This window comes from Salvia splendens, chromosome 17 (assembly GCF_004379255.2).
Source record: "Salvia splendens isolate huo1 chromosome 17, SspV2, whole genome shotgun sequence".
Taxonomy (NCBI): Eukaryota; Viridiplantae; Streptophyta; class Magnoliopsida; order Lamiales; family Lamiaceae; genus Salvia; species Salvia splendens.
This window is the reverse complement of record NC_056048.1, coordinates 5160151-5177917: the sequence shown is the minus strand read 5'-3', so window position 1 is coordinate 5177917 and position 17767 is coordinate 5160151. Positions and strand designations below refer to the sequence as shown.

Genomic DNA, 17767 nt, shown 5'->3' with positions numbered 1-17767 from the left:
CGAAAAGTTCAATGTCTTCAAATATGCCTTGAAATTTTAAGAATCAATTGAGATTTAAGAAAGAATGGTTTTTACTTTTTACGATCGTTATGTTTTCACTTGATTCAATCATTAATATTTGATGGAACACATTTTAAGAAAATAGTGGTCAATGTTAGATGTGTTTTTAATGGATGAAGATTGAGACCATCCACAACGCGTCTCGCGCCGGGCTCGCGTCTCGTCTCGGAGAGACGAGACCCCCGCGAGACGCATTGCAGCGCCCATCTCGTCTCCAGCTCGCGACCGTCTCGTCGCGTAGCTCGTCTCGGAGAGACACGAGACGAGCTGTCTCGCCACGCGCCAGGGACACGTGGCACGTCCCCATGCGTGCGTGACGCCCACTCGCGGGCCAGCGAGTGGGCGTCGTCACTGATGACGCAATAATTAATTTTTTTTAAAAAAATCGATTTTTAATAAAAAAATTTTTTTTTTCAAACGGTAATATTACCGTTAAATATTTATTTTCATTTTTTAAATTTTTAATTTTTTACTCTATAAATAATTCTATTTCATACTCATTTCAAACACAAACACACATCTATTCCTCTCAAATCCTCTCTATCACTCCAATTTCCATATTCAATCAACTCAAACAAATGGATCCTTTTGAGCAAATGCGCCAATTAATGGAACAATCACTCGAAGAAGATCGACGACGAGAGGCGGAGGAAGCCGCACCACCCCCACGACGCTCCCGGAAGTACATCAATCGGAACCGGGAGGAAGCCGCCGCACGGTTAGTACGCGACTACTTCTGCGATAACCCGATTTGGGGAGATACCTATTTCCGTCGCCGTTTCCGCATGCGGAAACCGCTATTTCTCCACATAGCGAATACTTTGGCGGCCAGGGAGGAGTTCTTCCGAGAAGGGTTCGACGCGGTCGGTCGTCCCAGCCACACGACGCTGCAGAAATGTACTGCAGCCATCCGGCAGCTTGCGACTGGACAAACGGCCGACATATTCGACGAATACCTGCACATCGGAGACACATTCGACGAATACACGCGACTCTAGCGCCCACACCCAACTCCAAGAGGATCTAATTGAGCACATTTGGGAAAACTTTGGCGGAGAAGATTAAATTATGTCATTTTTATTTTTTTAGAATTTTAATTATGTCTTCGTTTTTTTTAATGTTAAGTTGTAATATTGTTTTAATTTTAATAAAGTGTGTTTGTTTAAATTGAATTGGGTTTTAAAAAAAATTATAAATTAAATTGAATGAATAGTAATTAAGAGACGGTATAGAGACGGTTAAGAGACGGAGCGTTGCAGGTTCCGTCTCTTAGTTAAGAGATGGAGGAAAAAAGGACAGTGGGGCCCTCAAATAGTGCTCAAATAGTAGTTAAGAGACGGTTTAAGAGACAGTATAAAGACAGCGTTGTGGATGGCCTGATACAACTGGATTTAATCAATGTGGAGAAAAATATATTTTTTTAATAAATAAAAAGTAGTATTTATAAAGTAAAACTAGATTGTGGTGTCTTGTCTGTCCTAAAAAGAAAAGCCGCCTATGGCATACAGATCGATCAATAGATTAAAAGTGAATTAATTATTAGTATTAACTAAGTGGTCAGGTGTAGCAGGAGATTACTATTCACACGAGGAATGGAATGAAATGACAAGAAGGAGCCTCTGTTCCACTCTAGTAGGTTAGGTGATTGATGTATGCCATATAACTGAATTCAACTCATATCCAAAACAACGTAAACGAAAATTTTGATTTAGAAGTAAATTTTGAGGACTTCATATTTTAATAATATTGATAATAAGTTATGATGCGTTACAACATTGTAGGGAAAAACTCAAAAAAGTTCAAAGGTAGAGACACGCGTTCTTCTACATATGAAGAATCTCTACTGCACAAAGAGTTTATTCATTAACAGGAACAGCAACGTTGCACAAACGAAGGCAGGCAGCCTCGTCTACCGGTACTGGCTCGCCAGTTCTCCGTCCTTGACGATGTAATTCTGTGCTGGAAAATCCTCACCCTTGAAATACCTATCCAACATGTCCTTCGTTCCAGCAGCGTAGCGTAGCTGCATCCCCACGACCATTGTAGTTTAGCAACGCTTTGGAATAAAATATATGTACGAGATCACGAATAGTATCTTACCTGTGCATCTATTGTAGTCCCGGATATATGAGGGGTCATGGCCTGGTTTGGCATGTACCTCCACGGATGATCCTTCGGAGCTGGCTGTGGGTACCAAACATCCCCGCTATAACCTGATATAAATTAACCGGTAAATTAACATATATCCAACATCAGTGTAAAGAGAGAATTGAAACCAGTGTAAATGGCTACTTCTTGTACCTCCAATGTGGCCACTCGAACAAGCATCGACAACTGCTTGAGTGTCCATGATCGCACCTCTAGCGTTGTTCACAATCAGAACACCCTTCTTCAGCTTTGCTATCTTTTCTTTGTCAAACATTCCTCTACAAAAGATAAGAGAAGATTCATCATGAAGTTTTCTACAAAGCAAAATCAAGAAATGAGATGAATCAAACTCACTTAGTTTTCTCAGTGAGAGGAGTGTTGATGACAATGATGTCACACTTGGGCAGCATTGCATCAAGATCCTCCTCGAACGTAGCTCCTATCTCACTCTCGAGCTTCGGATCCATCTGGAGGCGATCATGGTAGAGGAGATTGCAGTTGAAAGGCATCAGCCTCTGGAGCAAAAGCCGGCCTATTCGCCCAGCTCCAACCGTTCCAACAGTCTTGCCTTCGAGGTCATAGGCTCGATGAGCAATGGCAGCGACGTCCCATTCGCCACTGATGACCTGGTGGTATCCAGGCAGGTAGTTCCGGACGAGGATGAGGATCCTCATGAGTTCGTCTTCAGCAACAGAGACAGTGTTGCTCCCGGTGACTTCAGCCACTGTCAGCCCAGCTTCAGCAGCAGCCTTGAGATCAATGTGGTCCGAGCCAATGCCAGCGGTCAGCAGAAGCTGCAGGTTCTTCGCCTTCTTGATTCTCTCCGCGGTTACATATGCAGGGTGGAAGGGAGTCGAAATCAGCACGTGCAGGTCGGGTATATGCTTGTCGAGCTCTGCATTTTCAGACATTCAGACACCAGAAACAAAATGCCATGTCATATTCTATCACATGAATCCACTTCTAAAACAAAGACATTTCACCATAATGTTGGAACCAAGACATAATGTTTTCGACGAGTTTAAGGTTGTTGGTTACCGCAGTTAGGGCCATCTTTGTCCGGGGTAACTATGTACTGGTGACCCTGGGATTCGAGCCATTCGCGTATGCCCAATGCATTCTCAGCACAGCCTAGGAAATTCGGATTCAACGAAGCATACTCGTTTGCCTTGTAGAAGACGCCCACAATTTTCTTGCTGCCAGGAGAAGCCTGTGCAGACATAACACACATGACATGATCAAGCTGAAAACTTCTCAAGACATTATTACCTAGTAAATTAATGTTAGTGACTTTGTTAGTTTGTTGGATTCTAGGATATCAATGGACATTTATCCATGTTGTCACCACCACCACATTGATTGTGTGCCTCGTTTGTACTACTATACGGAAGGAGTACAACATAACAGTAATTATTTTAATAATTAAAAATTATAATAAGATCAACCCCAGCATTTGAAAATTAAAAGCTAGTAAGAGTTTAACTAAAAAATATATTGGATGTTATCAATCATAATTAACCAAAGTGAAATAAAACTCAAGAGTAATAAATAAACAAAATTGGGAATGAAATTTGATGTGGCAATTAAGTGGGGCACAAATTAATTGGGGGATGATGCATCCCAATAAATTTTAATCCCTTAAATTGATTTATTTTCTGTAATGTAATTGCCATCACCTAATTAAAGGTAAAGCACCTGACCCACCAACATTCAATGCCGTGTTATTTTTTACTACTACTAAAAGGCTTACAACGATTGAGATTAAACATATACTAGTATTTGAAATAGAAATAGTAGTAGTAGTAGTAGTAATAATTATAATCACGCAAAAATAAAATCCAATGGATCGAAATCGAAGAAATCACAATGAAACCAAACCCCTAAATTTTCTTTTACAAAAGAACAATTGAAATATTGAATCTATTATATTCTCTTATTTAAAATAAATACTCCATAAAAAAATAAACATATCACCTCAAAAAACGTTAAATTAGATAGAATGGGCACGCCAAACTAAGGAGCAGACTTATAGTTATTGGCTGAAGTTGCCACGCCATAATATGACAAAATACGTCGTCGTCAAGGTACACACAAATAGCGTGAAGTGTCAATGTCCAAACTCCAAAGAGTCTTCGTTATACTCTATACAATTATCTTCCAAGCGAAAAGAAAATGTTTAATTTTCCCACGATTAATTAGGATAAAATCATAAAAGAGGAAAATTAAAATTCAAAAGAAATCGTTCACGAACACGAGATTAGCTAGCACAATTTTTCCATGGAATTATTGAATAGAGTGGGAAAAGCGATATCATAAAATGATCTTAAATTTGGAGAGATCAGCTTACGTGGAGGTGTCTGGTGAAAGCTGAAGAGGCAGCTGAGGAGGTAAGCGCGCGAACTGCAGAGGAACCGACGCGTTTCAAAGCCATCTCAGATGTTCAGATCTGAAACTATCGGAGAGAAACAGAGAGTGATCAGAGAGCACCGTATGGTGGCGAACGGGAGAGAAGAGATGAGCGAGGAGTGAGTGAGAGTAGCTGACTTTATACATAGCGAGTTGGAAAGGTGGGCAATAAGTCAATAATGGACGTTTGCCTTGAAATGTCAGTTACAACTTACAAATGTACCATTAAGGCCCTCCACAAAATGAATAGCACAGCCATAGTCTAGCTATAAATTTCTTCTACCACATTATCAGCATTAAAAATCCTTCTGCCACATCAGTAAAACAAGCAAATAGCTCAGCCATAGCCTAACCACATCACTCAAAATTATATAAAACAAATAGTTAGTAATCACACAAAATATGGAATTAAATTTACGACACAGATACAAGAAAATTCAATAATATTATTAAAATTTAAAAAAGTACATTATTTAAAAAAATTACATAATTAACAAAAAAACTAATGTCGTGCAGTCCTCCGCGCCCATAACTCTTCAATTAAATCCTTTTGGAGTCGAATATGAGCCTTCGTTTGGGGCATGTCGGCATGTGCTTGGAGGCGGCCGTCTTCATCGTGAGGTACCCCACTCCGTACGTTGGGGGCGGCCACGCCGTGGCTTGGACCGGCTTCATTATCGTCGTTGGTCCAACTAGTCAGTTGTACACCTTCATCTTCGACAATCATGTTGTGCATGATAATACATGCGTACATTATATCAGCAATGCAGTCGATATGCCACAAACGGGTTGGACCCCTAACTGCCGCCCATCGAGACTGGAGCACACCAAATGCGCGCTCCACGTCCTTGCGCGCCGACTCCTGCCGTGCCGCAAAGTAGGCCTTCCTCTCATCTGATGCGCATCGGATCGTCTTCACAAAGACGGGCCACCTAGGGTATATCCCATCCGCCAAATAGTAGCCATAGACCGACGCCCTGACACTGCTCGTTGAAAAGGGACGACGAGTTGAGGACGTTGAGGTCGTTGTTCGAACCGGCTATCCCAAAATACGCATGCCAAATCCACAGCAGGTAATCAGCTACGGCCTCGAGGATCATCGTGGGATTCTTTCCCTTGTAGCCGGTCGTGTAGAACCCCTTCCAGGCAGCGGGACAGTTCTTCCACTCCCAATGCATACAATCTATGTTGCCTAACATCCCCGGGAACCCATGCTGTTCCCCGTGCATCCGCAAAAGATCCTAGCAGTCTTCGGGGGTAGGGCTTCGAAGGTATTGATCACTGAATATTTCAATCACGCCTAGACAAAAATACTTCATACATTCAAGGGCAGTCGTCTCACCGATGTGGAGGTACTCGTCCCACATGTCTGCCGCGCCTCCGTAGGCCAACTGCCGGATTGCCATATTGCACTTTTGAATAGGTGTGTGGCCGGGTCTGGCAGCCGCATCGTGCCTGAAGCGGAAATACAGATATCGATGCTCCAAAGCGTTAACAATACGCATAAACATGGCCCTGCTCATCCTAAAACGGCGCCTGAAATGGTTGGCGTTGAACCGCGGCTCCTCTGCGAAGTAGTCTTCGTATAGGCGCTGATGTGCAGCTACGTGATCACGATCAATCACTTGTCGGCGGTGGACCATTGGGCGAGGTCGAGGTACCGCCGGCTGCAAGGCCCTCTGCATCCATTGATCAATCTCACGGTTCGTATAGGCCTCTAGCCTTTCGTTCATTATACGATCGTACTCCTCAGCATCCCCACCACTACCACCACTACTACCACCGGCATTACTCATTTCTCGGTGTTGATCTTATACAGAAATTAAGATAGAGCGAATACTCATTAAAACAAGTGGTGCGAATGAAAATGACGTGCAAACCGCGTATATATAGTGTTTTGAAAATACAAAAAAAATTAAAAATTCCGCTCGGCGGTGCGCTAGGCGATCCGGGCGCTCGGCGGTGCGCTATTGCAGCGCTCGGCGGTTTTTATTTCCGAAATCCGCTGGGCGGTTGCAATGGACCGTCTAGCGCCGGCGCTAGGCGCCATTGCGAATGGCCTAATCTCATAATATTTCTTTGAGAATGATGAATAAATTATGCGAAATTAAATTACTAAAATGAATAAAATAAAAATATTAAATATGTTGAATTTTGTTAAAAAATAAAAGAGTACAACTCAGCACTAATAAAATAAAGGAATTGTCTTTTTGAAATATTTAGATCTTATTGGTATTGATAAGTCCTAATAAAATACCATTTCTTTTAGCCACAAGATTTAAGAAAATAATACTCCTCCATTTGTAAGTTTAATTTAGATAAATTAAAGTTGATAGATAAAGATAGGATAAGGATAAAATTGTTGTTATTTTTACTTAAAATGAAACAAATCAGTTTAGGTGGAAACTCCAAAAGCGAATACTAATCATTTTTAATTGAATGGAAAAGTAGTTATTATCCGTAGTTTCTTTTGGATATAAAAATTTTAAAAAATAATTAATTAATTAAATTGAAAAGAATAAAATAGATAATGAATAATAGATTAAAGTTTGAGAAAGTAAAATACAATAAAGTAAGCGACATTGTGTGTGTTGAATTTTGTTAAAAGGATAAAATGTTCAACTATAATATGATGACCAAAAAAGAAATACTACAACGGATGAATACGAATATAATTTTAAATCAATTCAAAATATAATCGATCATATTATGTGGTTGGAGCATAAAATTACTTGGGTTAACTAGGGGGTTTCTGTTTTAGAAATCAAATTGAATCGCACAACCTCTTTGTTCAGTCAAAAGCGTTCTTAGATGTAAATCATAAAAAATTTAAATAAAAATTTAAGAATTTATCCAACAAGGCAGGCCCGGTCCTGAGTTTTTATTGGCCCGGTGCAGAACTAAAAGAGGGGCCCCATAATAATACTATAAACTAATAGTAACAATAACAACAGTAGTAATAAAACACTTCAATACATCCAAGACAATATTTATAGCATACAATTTATATTATTACCTTAAAAGTTTGGACCTGGCCCAATAGCATGTATATACTCATGTATGTATTTGGATTTTGGAGGTCCCAGCGTTTTGGGGGCCCGGGGCGGGGGCACTGCTCGACCCCCCAGGGCCGGGCCTGCAACAAGGCTATGTATGGCCGCCACTGATGAATTCACGATGAGCAATGGGCCAAGCGACAAGAGCGATAATCTGCACATTATTATGTCTATATATAAAAAAATAAAAAAATTATCTACTCATAATTATCTGTACATTTTTTCAATCTACTAGTATATTAATGATTCAAATGTGTGTGTTTTAATCTACACTTATCTAGAATAATTTAAAATGATTTATTGCATCACTTTAAGGCTATTTCACGTGCTATATAAAAACCAACTAAAAGACATTACAAACTTATCATCATTTATGTGTTTGTCTGTTTATTATGTAAATTAAAGGATAATCTTATTGATGCCAAAGCGCTAAAAACTAAGTCGTGGCAAAATTGACAACTTGCAATTTGAATGCAATGTTTTGCTTTAAGACACCAATCACAATCGTCTTAATTTCTACTCAGATTGCCATCCAACTATTTCATATTGAATTTATTGTATATTGCGAATGTATCAAATTAGTCATAAGAGTATCATGTAAGCTATAATTATAGCAAGTTTTAAATAATCTTAAAATTTTTGAATACTTTAATTTCAAATTTTAAATGATTATAAATATACCAGAAACATGTACAGTATATGGAAAGTATTAATTAAAATTGTGAATTTACTAAAAATTAACTAAATTGAATAATTTTCCTTCTTCAATTTATCTTACTTTAATGGCAAAACACATCATTAAGTCCTTGTACTTAGATTGTTTATTTCAATAGATCCTTATACAATTTTTCCGTTTTAATAAGTCCTTTTACTTTTATATTCGATATATTTCAATTCTTATTTAACGGAATCATTAATTTTTCCGTTATAAAATAACACATTATGTATTAATTATTTAAATATATTCCACCTAATATCTTAGTTGAAAAATATCAACATAACATAAATATAAAAAAAGACAAAAACAAATAATTTAAAAATAAAACCTAAAATGGTTCACAAAGACGAAGAAATTTGTTGTTTGATTATAAGAGTTGTAACTCCTTAAAGAAGAGTGATATATGCGTAGGTTATTTGATTCAAGTTTGAATATTAATTAATTTAATATTTAGTTCCAATGATATAAATCCATAAAATTCTTTTAAAGTTTTGGAATTTTTTAGGTTTTATTTTTGTCTTTTTTTAATAATATTTATGTTATGTTGATATTTTTCAATTAGGATATTAGGTGGAATAAATAATTAATATATGATGTGTTATTTTATAACGGAAAAGGTAACGGTTCCGTTAAATAAGGACTGAAATATATCGAATATAAAAATATAAGGACTTATTAAAACGAAAAAATTGTATAAAGATCTATTGAAATAGACGATCAAAGTACAAGGATTTAAGGATGTGTTTTGCCTACTTTAATCTAAAACAATTGAGCAAGCCATATAATTTACAGTATTACTTACTACCTTTTAAAGTTATGGAATTACTAAAAATTGATTAAATTGCATAAAATTTTCTCCAATTCATACTTATTTTTAATTAAAAATAATACTCTCTCCGTCCCATGTTACTTGCAGTATTGTTTTTCTGCTCGTCACACACTCTTTACACTTATTATAGTTTAAGTTAAAATTAATGCATTTAATTAATATGTTAAATTAAGTTAAGAGCTCAAGTGATGTTTCATTACACTTAAAATTTTAATTTAATTACGCTAAAAAATCAATGTCAAATTTATAGCCTAAAATGAAAAGTGTGAAGAGAGTATATTTAAAACGGCCAAACTCAAACTGCAGCATCAACACCGCAACAGAGCACCGCCGCCACCACTGATGGCGAGGGAGAATTTGATGAAGGGAACTACATCACAGGAAGATCAATGGATGGTACAGAATCAATGTTTCCGACTTTACGATATTGTCTATCGCCTTCCTCCCCATGCTCAATCTATCAAGTGAGTTCCCCACTACTCCTTACAGCTAGGGTTTCTGTATCGAAAATTCAAATTATTGATTGAAATCAATACCTGAAGTTCCTTACTTGAATTCAATCTGATTTCGTGTGTATGTTGACACGTGATTTGTAGGTTCGAGGTTCTGCGCGAGAATCACATTGAGTATCTTACTGAAAGTCTGAAGCAGCTCGGCCGTAACTTCTGTGTTTTGGATGCTAAGTACGCTCTTTCTTCATCTTTCAGTACAGTTATTTTCGAATTTTGTATGCCTGCCTTTTTAATTTGTTTTCAGTGCTACGTTTGTGTTCGTTATTACTTGATTTAAATATAAAACTGCAGGTCTTGTGGCAACAAATTGTGATTATGATTGTTTTATTGTAGATTGTACAGTTAGTTATGCTATTTGATCAGTTTTGCTATGAAGTTAATCGCGCTAAAGTTATGATTTTCTGATACGTAGTCGACCTTGGGCTTTGCTAAATTTGTTATTTTCTGAAGAATAGTATGCTAAAGTTTTGATTTTTTTGATATGTAGCCGACCCTGGCTCTGCTATTGGATCATACAATCGATTGCTTTGTTGGGGGATTGTGTCGACGACAAATTGGAAAATGGCTTTATTGATTTTCTTAGCAGATGCCAGGTTAGATTTGATTTGATTCAGTACTGTTTTCAGGATCATAGCGATATTGCTCAGAGTAGCAACTGTTTCTTTTATTGTGGAATGCTAGTAAATGACTGACTTCTCACTTTCTAGTTCTGGAAACCCTCTTATTTCGGACATAATATGTAATAGAATAATGCTATTGAACTAATGAGACAGAAAGTTGGGCATTTTGATTATATTTGAAAGATTTTGAAGATAAAATTATGATTTTTCTCTTGGCGGAATCTAAAAGCTCCTTATCAATTAAAATGTGAACCGCAGACAGAAAAAAGAATCACAATTTGCATGCCATATGTGGCTTGGGCTTTTAGTATAATTGCCTTAAGGATGTAGGCTTTATTCTTGACCCTGTCATGCTTCCCCCAGTCTATTCTAGTAGCTCAGAATTTCCTCATTTCTTTCACTGCATGTTTAAAATCTTCTGATTTTTTTACTCTAGGTATTCAATTGTGTGTTTAGACAGGAGCTGGTTGTTCAATGTTGTAAACTTTAACTTCTGTGATCAATTTTGTTTAGTACCATTATTATTTTTCTAGATCTCCAGTCCAACTTTTCTGATTCAGATTTGGCTAACGTCTTATACAGGACCAAGATGGTGGATATGGTGGTGGACCAGGTCAGGTAGGATATCTTATGTTTTGAGTTTTTTCCATTTTAAGAATTAATATAGGCTAGTATCTTCCAAAATCAGGTAGACTTGCAGCTCAGGTTAAGGATAGGATTATAATGAAACTTATTGCCATTCTTGTCATGTTACTAATTGATTGTTTCCTACTACTGTCAGATGCCTCATCTTGCAACAACTTATGCTGCAGTTAATGCACTTATTACCGTGGGGGGTCAGAATTCTCTATCATCAATAAATAGGTGCCAACCTTTTTTTTGGACTCTTTATTGCATACCATGTCTATTGTTTTTACATTACAATCATTTTATATTTGCAGAGAAAAGCTGTATGATTTTCTGTTGCGAATGAAAGTTGCAAGTGGTGGCTTCAGGTACTGCACAGTGTTCCCCTGAGTGCTTTTTGATAGTAGTTTCTTTGAATGGAGAGGAGTGTATTTATATATTAAGTACTGTTGTTCCGTATCCAAACATTACAATAGAGCTTCAGTATGTTACATTTGCTGACCAGTGTCAGATGCATGGGTATCCTGCTTGGCCACTACATCATGTGTCATGTCTCTGTTTATGAGTACAAAAGTTCATTCGTTTCGTTGCATTATGTGTTATGTCTCTGTGTATGTCTAAAAGTAATTCCTCTCAGAATGCATGATGGTGGAGAAGTTGATGTCCGGGCTTGCTACACTGCAATATCTGTAAGTTAAAAACTTGAAAATAATCTTGATAATTACCGTTGAAATGCTCAATCACTCGAACAATCTTTCAAGAATGCTATGAGATGCCCTTTATTTCCTTAGTGATTTGACTCTTGCTGTTAGATGGCCTCACTAGTGGTGACCCTTTCACTTTTCCTTGGACTGAGATGCAAATTTAACTTTGCATTTTACATTTTGTTCTGTATAAGTAACCAATATAGCAGAGATAGGAACTAATAATCTTGTAGTAATATAATAAGTCTTTACTTTACAGTTCAATAGAAAACATTTCCAGCATAGTTTTGACAGCATCTCTGTCTTTGGTGCTTAGCTGGTTAGCATATTTATTGGGTCCTTTACTTAATTTATTCTGACCTTGTGGGGTTTAAATCCTAATCAAACTATGCCTAGCTGATTGGCTAGTTGGGATTCCATTTGTTGTTGCTGTTGCATTTGCATAACATTGTTGAATATCATTAAGCATTTTTCACCAAGGCTTGATTGCTTAATTCTGACCCGTTTTAGTTATTTTCTCATATTCTGTTTCTTGTTTTATTTAGGTGGCCAGTGTTCTTAACATTTTGGATGATAGGCTAATACAAAATGTAGGAGACTACATCGTAAGGTTCGTTTTACTTGTTTGTATGCTTAATATATGTTCCCGCCACCTTATGCATCATGCAGTGTTGTTGTGTGTACATTGGTTTATATATTTTCTAGAATGTAAGATTGCACACTCACAACATACACAGTTATGGAGTAAAGGCAGTTCAACACAAAAATAATGAGAACATAGGAAAGCAAAATACGAAAAGTTGAATTAAAACTCAAAGAACAATCCCCCGAAGAGACCTAATAATCCTCAAAAGAGGCCTACAGTTGATACCGTCCTAAACACTTCATTTTATGAGGTATCTAGCTCTTTCAAAGATAAGCTATTTATAGGACTCCTACAAACCTCTCAACTAGGAAAAAAATCAACTTAAAGATAAGCAAGTAAACAAATCAAAATCATATCAAATACTAACTACTCAAACTAATCTCGGAAAGCAAATTGAAAACAAAAATCAAAGGAAATCCAGATGATTAAATAAAAGATAATGATGGAGACAAGATCTGTAATATATCATGATGGATCTTTCCATTGATATCATATCACACACAAGCACAGCAAACACAAACACAAACGCAAACGCAAACGCACACGCACACATACACAATACACACTGCACCAAAGATTTGTTTATGTGAAGATTTACTGAAGATATACACGTTGCCACCTTTTATAGTTGCCAGACTTATGAAGGTGGTATAGCTGGTGAGCCTTTCTCAGAAGCTCATGGTGGGTAAGTACCTTTCTCAACAAATGATTCATACTCATCCGATTCTAGGTTTATATATGCAAGCTCTGTTTTTGGATGCTTGTTAATAAAGGAAGCTCTCTCACTCTGATCATGCTCCTTCAGGCATACATTTTGTGGTTTGGCTGCAATGGTATTGATCAACGAGGCTGATCGTTTGAACTTGCCTGGATTGCTTGTGAGTTTCTTTATCTCATTTAGGATGGACATAGAAACCCTGTTTTTCCTGAATTTGTACACTTGTAAAATTATCTAAATGCATCATCTTCAGCATGAAAGTCTGATCTACACCATATTCTTGTTTTCTCCCCCTCCCCTTCCCCTTCCCAAGCTATAAAAATAAAATGTAAATATTTGAAAATAGAAAACATTTTGTAAAGAATTTTAAGCTAGACATTACAGGGAATGAACAAATAACTAAGTAAATTAGCCTTGAAAGAGAAAGGAAATCTCAGCATAGACACAGAAAAAAAACTGAACAGGAAAGCTTTGACTTGGATTATGCATCACAGTGACCTGAGGACTCGTTGGAGTTTTCTTTACTATCTTTGGTTAATTATTAGCTATACGTGCAAGTAAGAGATTTTTTACCAATCATATTTCAGAACTGGGTGGTGTTCAGGCAAGGAATAGAAGGTGGGTTTCAAGGCAGAACAAACAAGTTGGTTGATGGATGCTACTCTTTTTGGCAGGTAAGCTAAAGATTCAGAGTAATTAAACCATGCCGATAAATTTAAACATTACATTATAAACTATATACAAGCAATGGTGTATACATTATACAGTAAATGATTGTAATCTAAACAGGGAGCTGTGGCTGCAATAATTCAAAGACTACATGTAACGGTAAATAAACAACTGGGCCTTCCAGATACCTTTGAGCTCGGCTGCAGTACAGAAAGTGGCAATGAGTCTTCGGACAATGATGGAGAAGAAGTATCCGAGGGGTCTTCTTCGCCAGCAGACATCTCTGAACCCACAAAAGGAGGTACTCAGAAGCTTGGATGCTGGCTAATTCTGTGTTTTCATTTCCATAAATGACTTGTTTTGTAGTCCAGCAGGGCTTTCTTTCGCTGTATATATTTAAATCAAGATTTTAACTGGCTAAACCCCTACTCTTTCCATCTGTGACACTCTTCATTCCTATTGATACAGAAAGCGTCAGTACTTCTGCTGCAATGGGGTTGAATAATGGTTATGATTTTATCAAAAGGCCCACAGGCATGAAACCTCTTTTCAATAGCATGGCGTTGCAGCAATACATTCTTCTCTGCACGCAGGTATTCTTCGATCCTCTACTATGTAGAGATAGTTGCCTTGTTTGCAACACGAAAACAATCTGTTAATAAAATACGTCTAGCTGAATACCAACCATCATATGGGAAAACAACACACTCCCAGTTCAAGGCCTCATGTTTAACCTATACCAGTATTAATTTTCATGTCCCTACACTTCAACGAGAGGCTCCATTTCTGATCATATTTACGACCTCTTGTATGGCACCCGATAGAAGAAACAAGAAACAAACTACTCTGAAATGGGTCTTTTTATATGATGAGTATGTGTTGTGCAGGAGGAAGCAGGTTTCAGAGACAAGCCGGGGAAGCGGAGAGATCACTACCATACGTGCTACGTTCTCAGCGGACTCTCCGTCTGCCAACACTGCAACGAAAGAGATGCCGATTCTCCACCTCTGTCTAGAGATGTAATGGGGCCTTATTCCAATATGGTAGAACCTGTTCATCCTCTGCATAACATAGTTTTAGATAAATATTATGAAGCGCAAATGTTCTTCGCTAGAGCCTAGGAATTTCTGTTTATTTTAGTTGTATCATGAAAAGTTTTATGTATCAATTTCTTTTCAAATAATTAAATTATAATGGATCTGAATGTTTTATGGTTGGCTACGGTTTTTGAGTTCAATTTGACGTGATTCATTGTCATCATTATCACCATCACGCCCAAATCAATTCCTTAAGTTGATTTTATGTTTTGTTCAATTTTAATTGTTTGTGTTTAAATTTGTTTTTCACAAATAATATCAGGACTCGTGTATAAACACAGTTTGTAAGTTTTAAGTACTTATAAAGCAATTAATTTGTAATTAAAAGGAATTATCACATCTAATCGATTAATGCATGTGTTTGTTAGAGATCATTATATTATACTCTATTCGTTTCTTAAAAATAAAAATTCTTTCCTTTTCGGTATGTTTTCTACAAGTAGGAACTTTCCATTTTAGAAAATGCACCATATAATCCAATAATACAAAATTTACTATTTTTTCTAGTCTTCTCTTACTTTATCCATTTTATCTTAACCTCTTTCTTGCTTTATCAATTTTACATTAAACTCTTTCTTACTTTATTAATTTTATAATAAAACTCAAGCTATTTTCAAAGTTCATTTTTTAAAAAAGGAATAATATCTTCTAAAATAAACAATGTTTCACATATGACCCACTACATATCACCTGCAAAATACTTGGTTCTTATTTACACATTCTATCACATATGACCCACCACTTAAAATGAAAAATCAGCATCTACAAATATTATTTCATCACTCACTAGTATCAGTAGTCCTTTCATCCCTCATTCCCTTAATTATATTAGCATCTCATTGCATCACTTACGTTGTCTCTGTGTAGCATCTATTAGATTACAATGAGATCGTAAACGCAGGATGCAGAGAAGCGTGTAATGGAGGTTGAGCTGTTAAAACCGTCAAAAAATACTTTGGGCATTAAAACATTCGACAGATTGAGCTGTTTTAGACTGGAGAAACCGGCCGGTTGGGCCAGAAAATGTTGGTCGGTTGGATCGGTCTGCATAGTTACCCGATTCTTTTTCACTGTCCCCAAATTTTTTTTATTAACAGTCAACTTTTTTGCTAGATGACGACTACAAGCAAAGTGAGGCACAATAAAGTGACACATGAAGGCGGTGAAAACACTACATTGGGTGAGATATTAAGAAATTAAAAGAAGATTCCATAAACGCAGACTGTCTAACCGAGGAGGAAGCTGTGCGGTTTTCTAAATGATATTAGGATGCCCAAGGTTTTTGGTTCGGGCGGTTAATCGAGGAACCGTAACCGGCGGTTCCGGTTCCGAACCGGAACCGTGAGATTTAAATCGAACCGAAACCGTCACTTTTGGAACCGTGGTTCTGTTCAGGTTCCAAAATTTCGAAACTGAAACAGTGTCGGAACCGCCGGTTCCGGGCGGTTCTAGACCAGAACCGCAAAAAACCGTCGGAAACCGACGGTTCGGAACCGTGAAAAACTGTAAAAAAAATCGCCGAAAAACTGGCGGTTCCGAACCGTAACCGTAACCGCGAAACACCCTCGCGGTTCGGTTCTGGTTCAACAATTTCCAAAAACCGGAACCGGCGGTTCCGAACCATAACCACCGGTTCCGGAACCGTGGGCATCTCTAAATGAGATAGGAGTGGTGGCGGCGGCGTATGAGAATTCAAAATAGGGTTATAGTATATATTAATTTTTGGATTTCTATATGTATGAATGGTGGGTAGACGGAAAAGATCGGAAACGCGCAGGTGGATCAAGTTATATGGAAGATAACCTATCAGGTGAATCAGTTAGCAAATGTCGTTGTCACTTGATCAAGACGTCTCTCTCGTTCCCACCGCAAATATATATTTATACCTCCCAAACTCGCACTACTTTAACAGTAAAGCGGCAAGTACGGGGTCGATCCCACAGAGAAACCGGTGCGTTGAGTGTGTGAATAGTGAACAGGGGTCGGCTGCTGCCATGCTTTAAGTTGGGAGTTTAAAAACTAATGGATTACCCTAGGCAGAATGTAAACTAACTACTAGATCAAGTAACTCATCATACTGACAACAAATACGGATCAAGTAAACGACAGGCCGGAATAAAGACTTAGCTACCTAGGCATGGTACGAAACTGCGAAAACACCTTGACATTCAACATAATGAAACACTGGATCAGAGACTTAAAAGTGAAACTAAACTGGAACAGTGAACAAGATGACGAAAACAAAACAACTCCGATTTTATACTCAGAACTCCAAAACAGTACTGTGATCATGCGGAATACAAAAGATCGATTCTTTAACTACGAGGAATCAAACTTAAACAACTAAAACTGGAAAATAAGAAAGCGAGTAAAGCCGAGAAATCCCCGATCGGAAACTTTAGACGGCGCAGAACAGATATTGAGTACTCTGTCGCGCTCCCTTCAGTCGCTCTCTTCTAACTAACCATTTCTCTGACTAAGCTATCTTTAGAACTGGAAAACTAAACTAAACTGGAACAGAAGGAAAAAGATAAAGCGAAGATAGAAAAAGGTAAAAAGGAAGCTCCTCATTATGGTGACACATCCTCTATTTATAAGCTCGTCGCAACAATCTCCAGTTGGGGTAACGTCTTTGGCAGCGAATATTCGTCCTTGCTGGAATTGAGCGTCTCATCGATTGATACGTGCCTTTCTTCTAGAATGACGTCGTTCCTCAATAACAGAATGATTATCGGCTTCGTCCTTGCGTCTTACGTATCAGCACGTGTCCCCTTCTAGAATGTCGTCCTTGATAACCGATTGATGATCGTCATCCAGTGCATCAGCCTCACGTGTCTTTCTTCTAGAACGCAGTGGTCCCCCCGACTAACTGCTTGATCACCCCCCTTGATCATTCCACCTGATTTTTGTCCTTTTTCGCCTTCTGCTCCAGCTTGATCAGTTGGCCTTGTTGCCCT

At 37.7% G+C, this 17767-nt stretch overlaps 2 protein-coding genes across 2 annotated transcripts; one reads left to right on the top strand and one right to left on the bottom strand.

Moving 5' to 3' along the window:
• Nucleotides 1–1767: 1767 nt before the first annotated feature.
• LOC121775038 (formate dehydrogenase, mitochondrial-like) lies at nt 1768–4757 on the bottom strand. Its single transcript, XM_042171993.1, has 6 exons — nt 4556–4757; nt 3247–3418; nt 2563–3103; nt 2362–2486; nt 2161–2273; nt 1768–2083 (listed from the first exon to the last, which is right to left on the bottom strand). Exons 1-6 carry the CDS (start codon nt 4637–4639, stop codon nt 1970–1972), a joined length of 1149 nt encoding a protein of 382 aa, XP_042027927.1. The 5' UTR covers nt 4640–4757; the 3' UTR covers nt 1768–1969.
• A 4763-nt stretch (nt 4758–9520) lies between these two features.
• Nucleotides 9521–14929, top strand: LOC121775168 (protein farnesyltransferase subunit beta-like). Its single transcript, XM_042172173.1, has 14 exons — nt 9521–9681; nt 9814–9900; nt 10217–10322; nt 10932–10967; nt 11131–11213; nt 11291–11344; nt 11614–11665; nt 12226–12290; nt 12955–13011; nt 13132–13204; nt 13632–13718; nt 13834–14014; nt 14182–14306; nt 14601–14929. The coding sequence occupies exons 1-14, from the start codon at nt 9560–9562 to the stop codon at nt 14832–14834; spliced, it is 1362 nt and encodes a 453-aa protein (XP_042028107.1). The 5' UTR covers nt 9521–9559; the 3' UTR covers nt 14835–14929.
• The last annotated feature ends 2838 nt before the right edge of the window (nt 14930–17767 follow it).

What these genes read in the sequence shown, in the direction of transcription:
- LOC121775038 (XM_042171993.1), bottom strand. Translation starts at nt 4,639, where the DNA reads ATGGCTTTGAAACGCGTCGGTTCCTCTGCAGTTCGCGCGCTTACCTCC. An exon ending in CCTCTCACTGAGAAAACTAA is followed by an intron (nt 2,487 to 2,562) that starts GTGAGTTTGATT and finishes TATCTTTTGTAG; the next exon opens with AGGAATGTTTGACAAAGAAA. An exon ending in TTCGAGTGGCCACATTGGAG is followed by an intron (nt 2,274 to 2,361) that starts GTACAAGAAGTA and finishes AATTTATATCAG; the next exon opens with GTTATAGCGGGGATGTTTGG.
- LOC121775168 (XM_042172173.1), top strand. Translation starts at nt 9,560, where the DNA reads ATGGCGAGGGAGAATTTGATGAAGGGAACTACATCACAGGAAGATCAA. An exon ending in ATGGTGGTGGACCAGGTCAG is followed by an intron (nt 10,968 to 11,130) that starts GTAGGATATCTT and finishes TACTACTGTCAG; the next exon opens with ATGCCTCATCTTGCAACAAC. An exon ending in CTTGCTACACTGCAATATCT is followed by an intron (nt 11,666 to 12,225) that starts GTAAGTTAAAAA and finishes TGTTTTATTTAG; the next exon opens with GTGGCCAGTGTTCTTAACAT.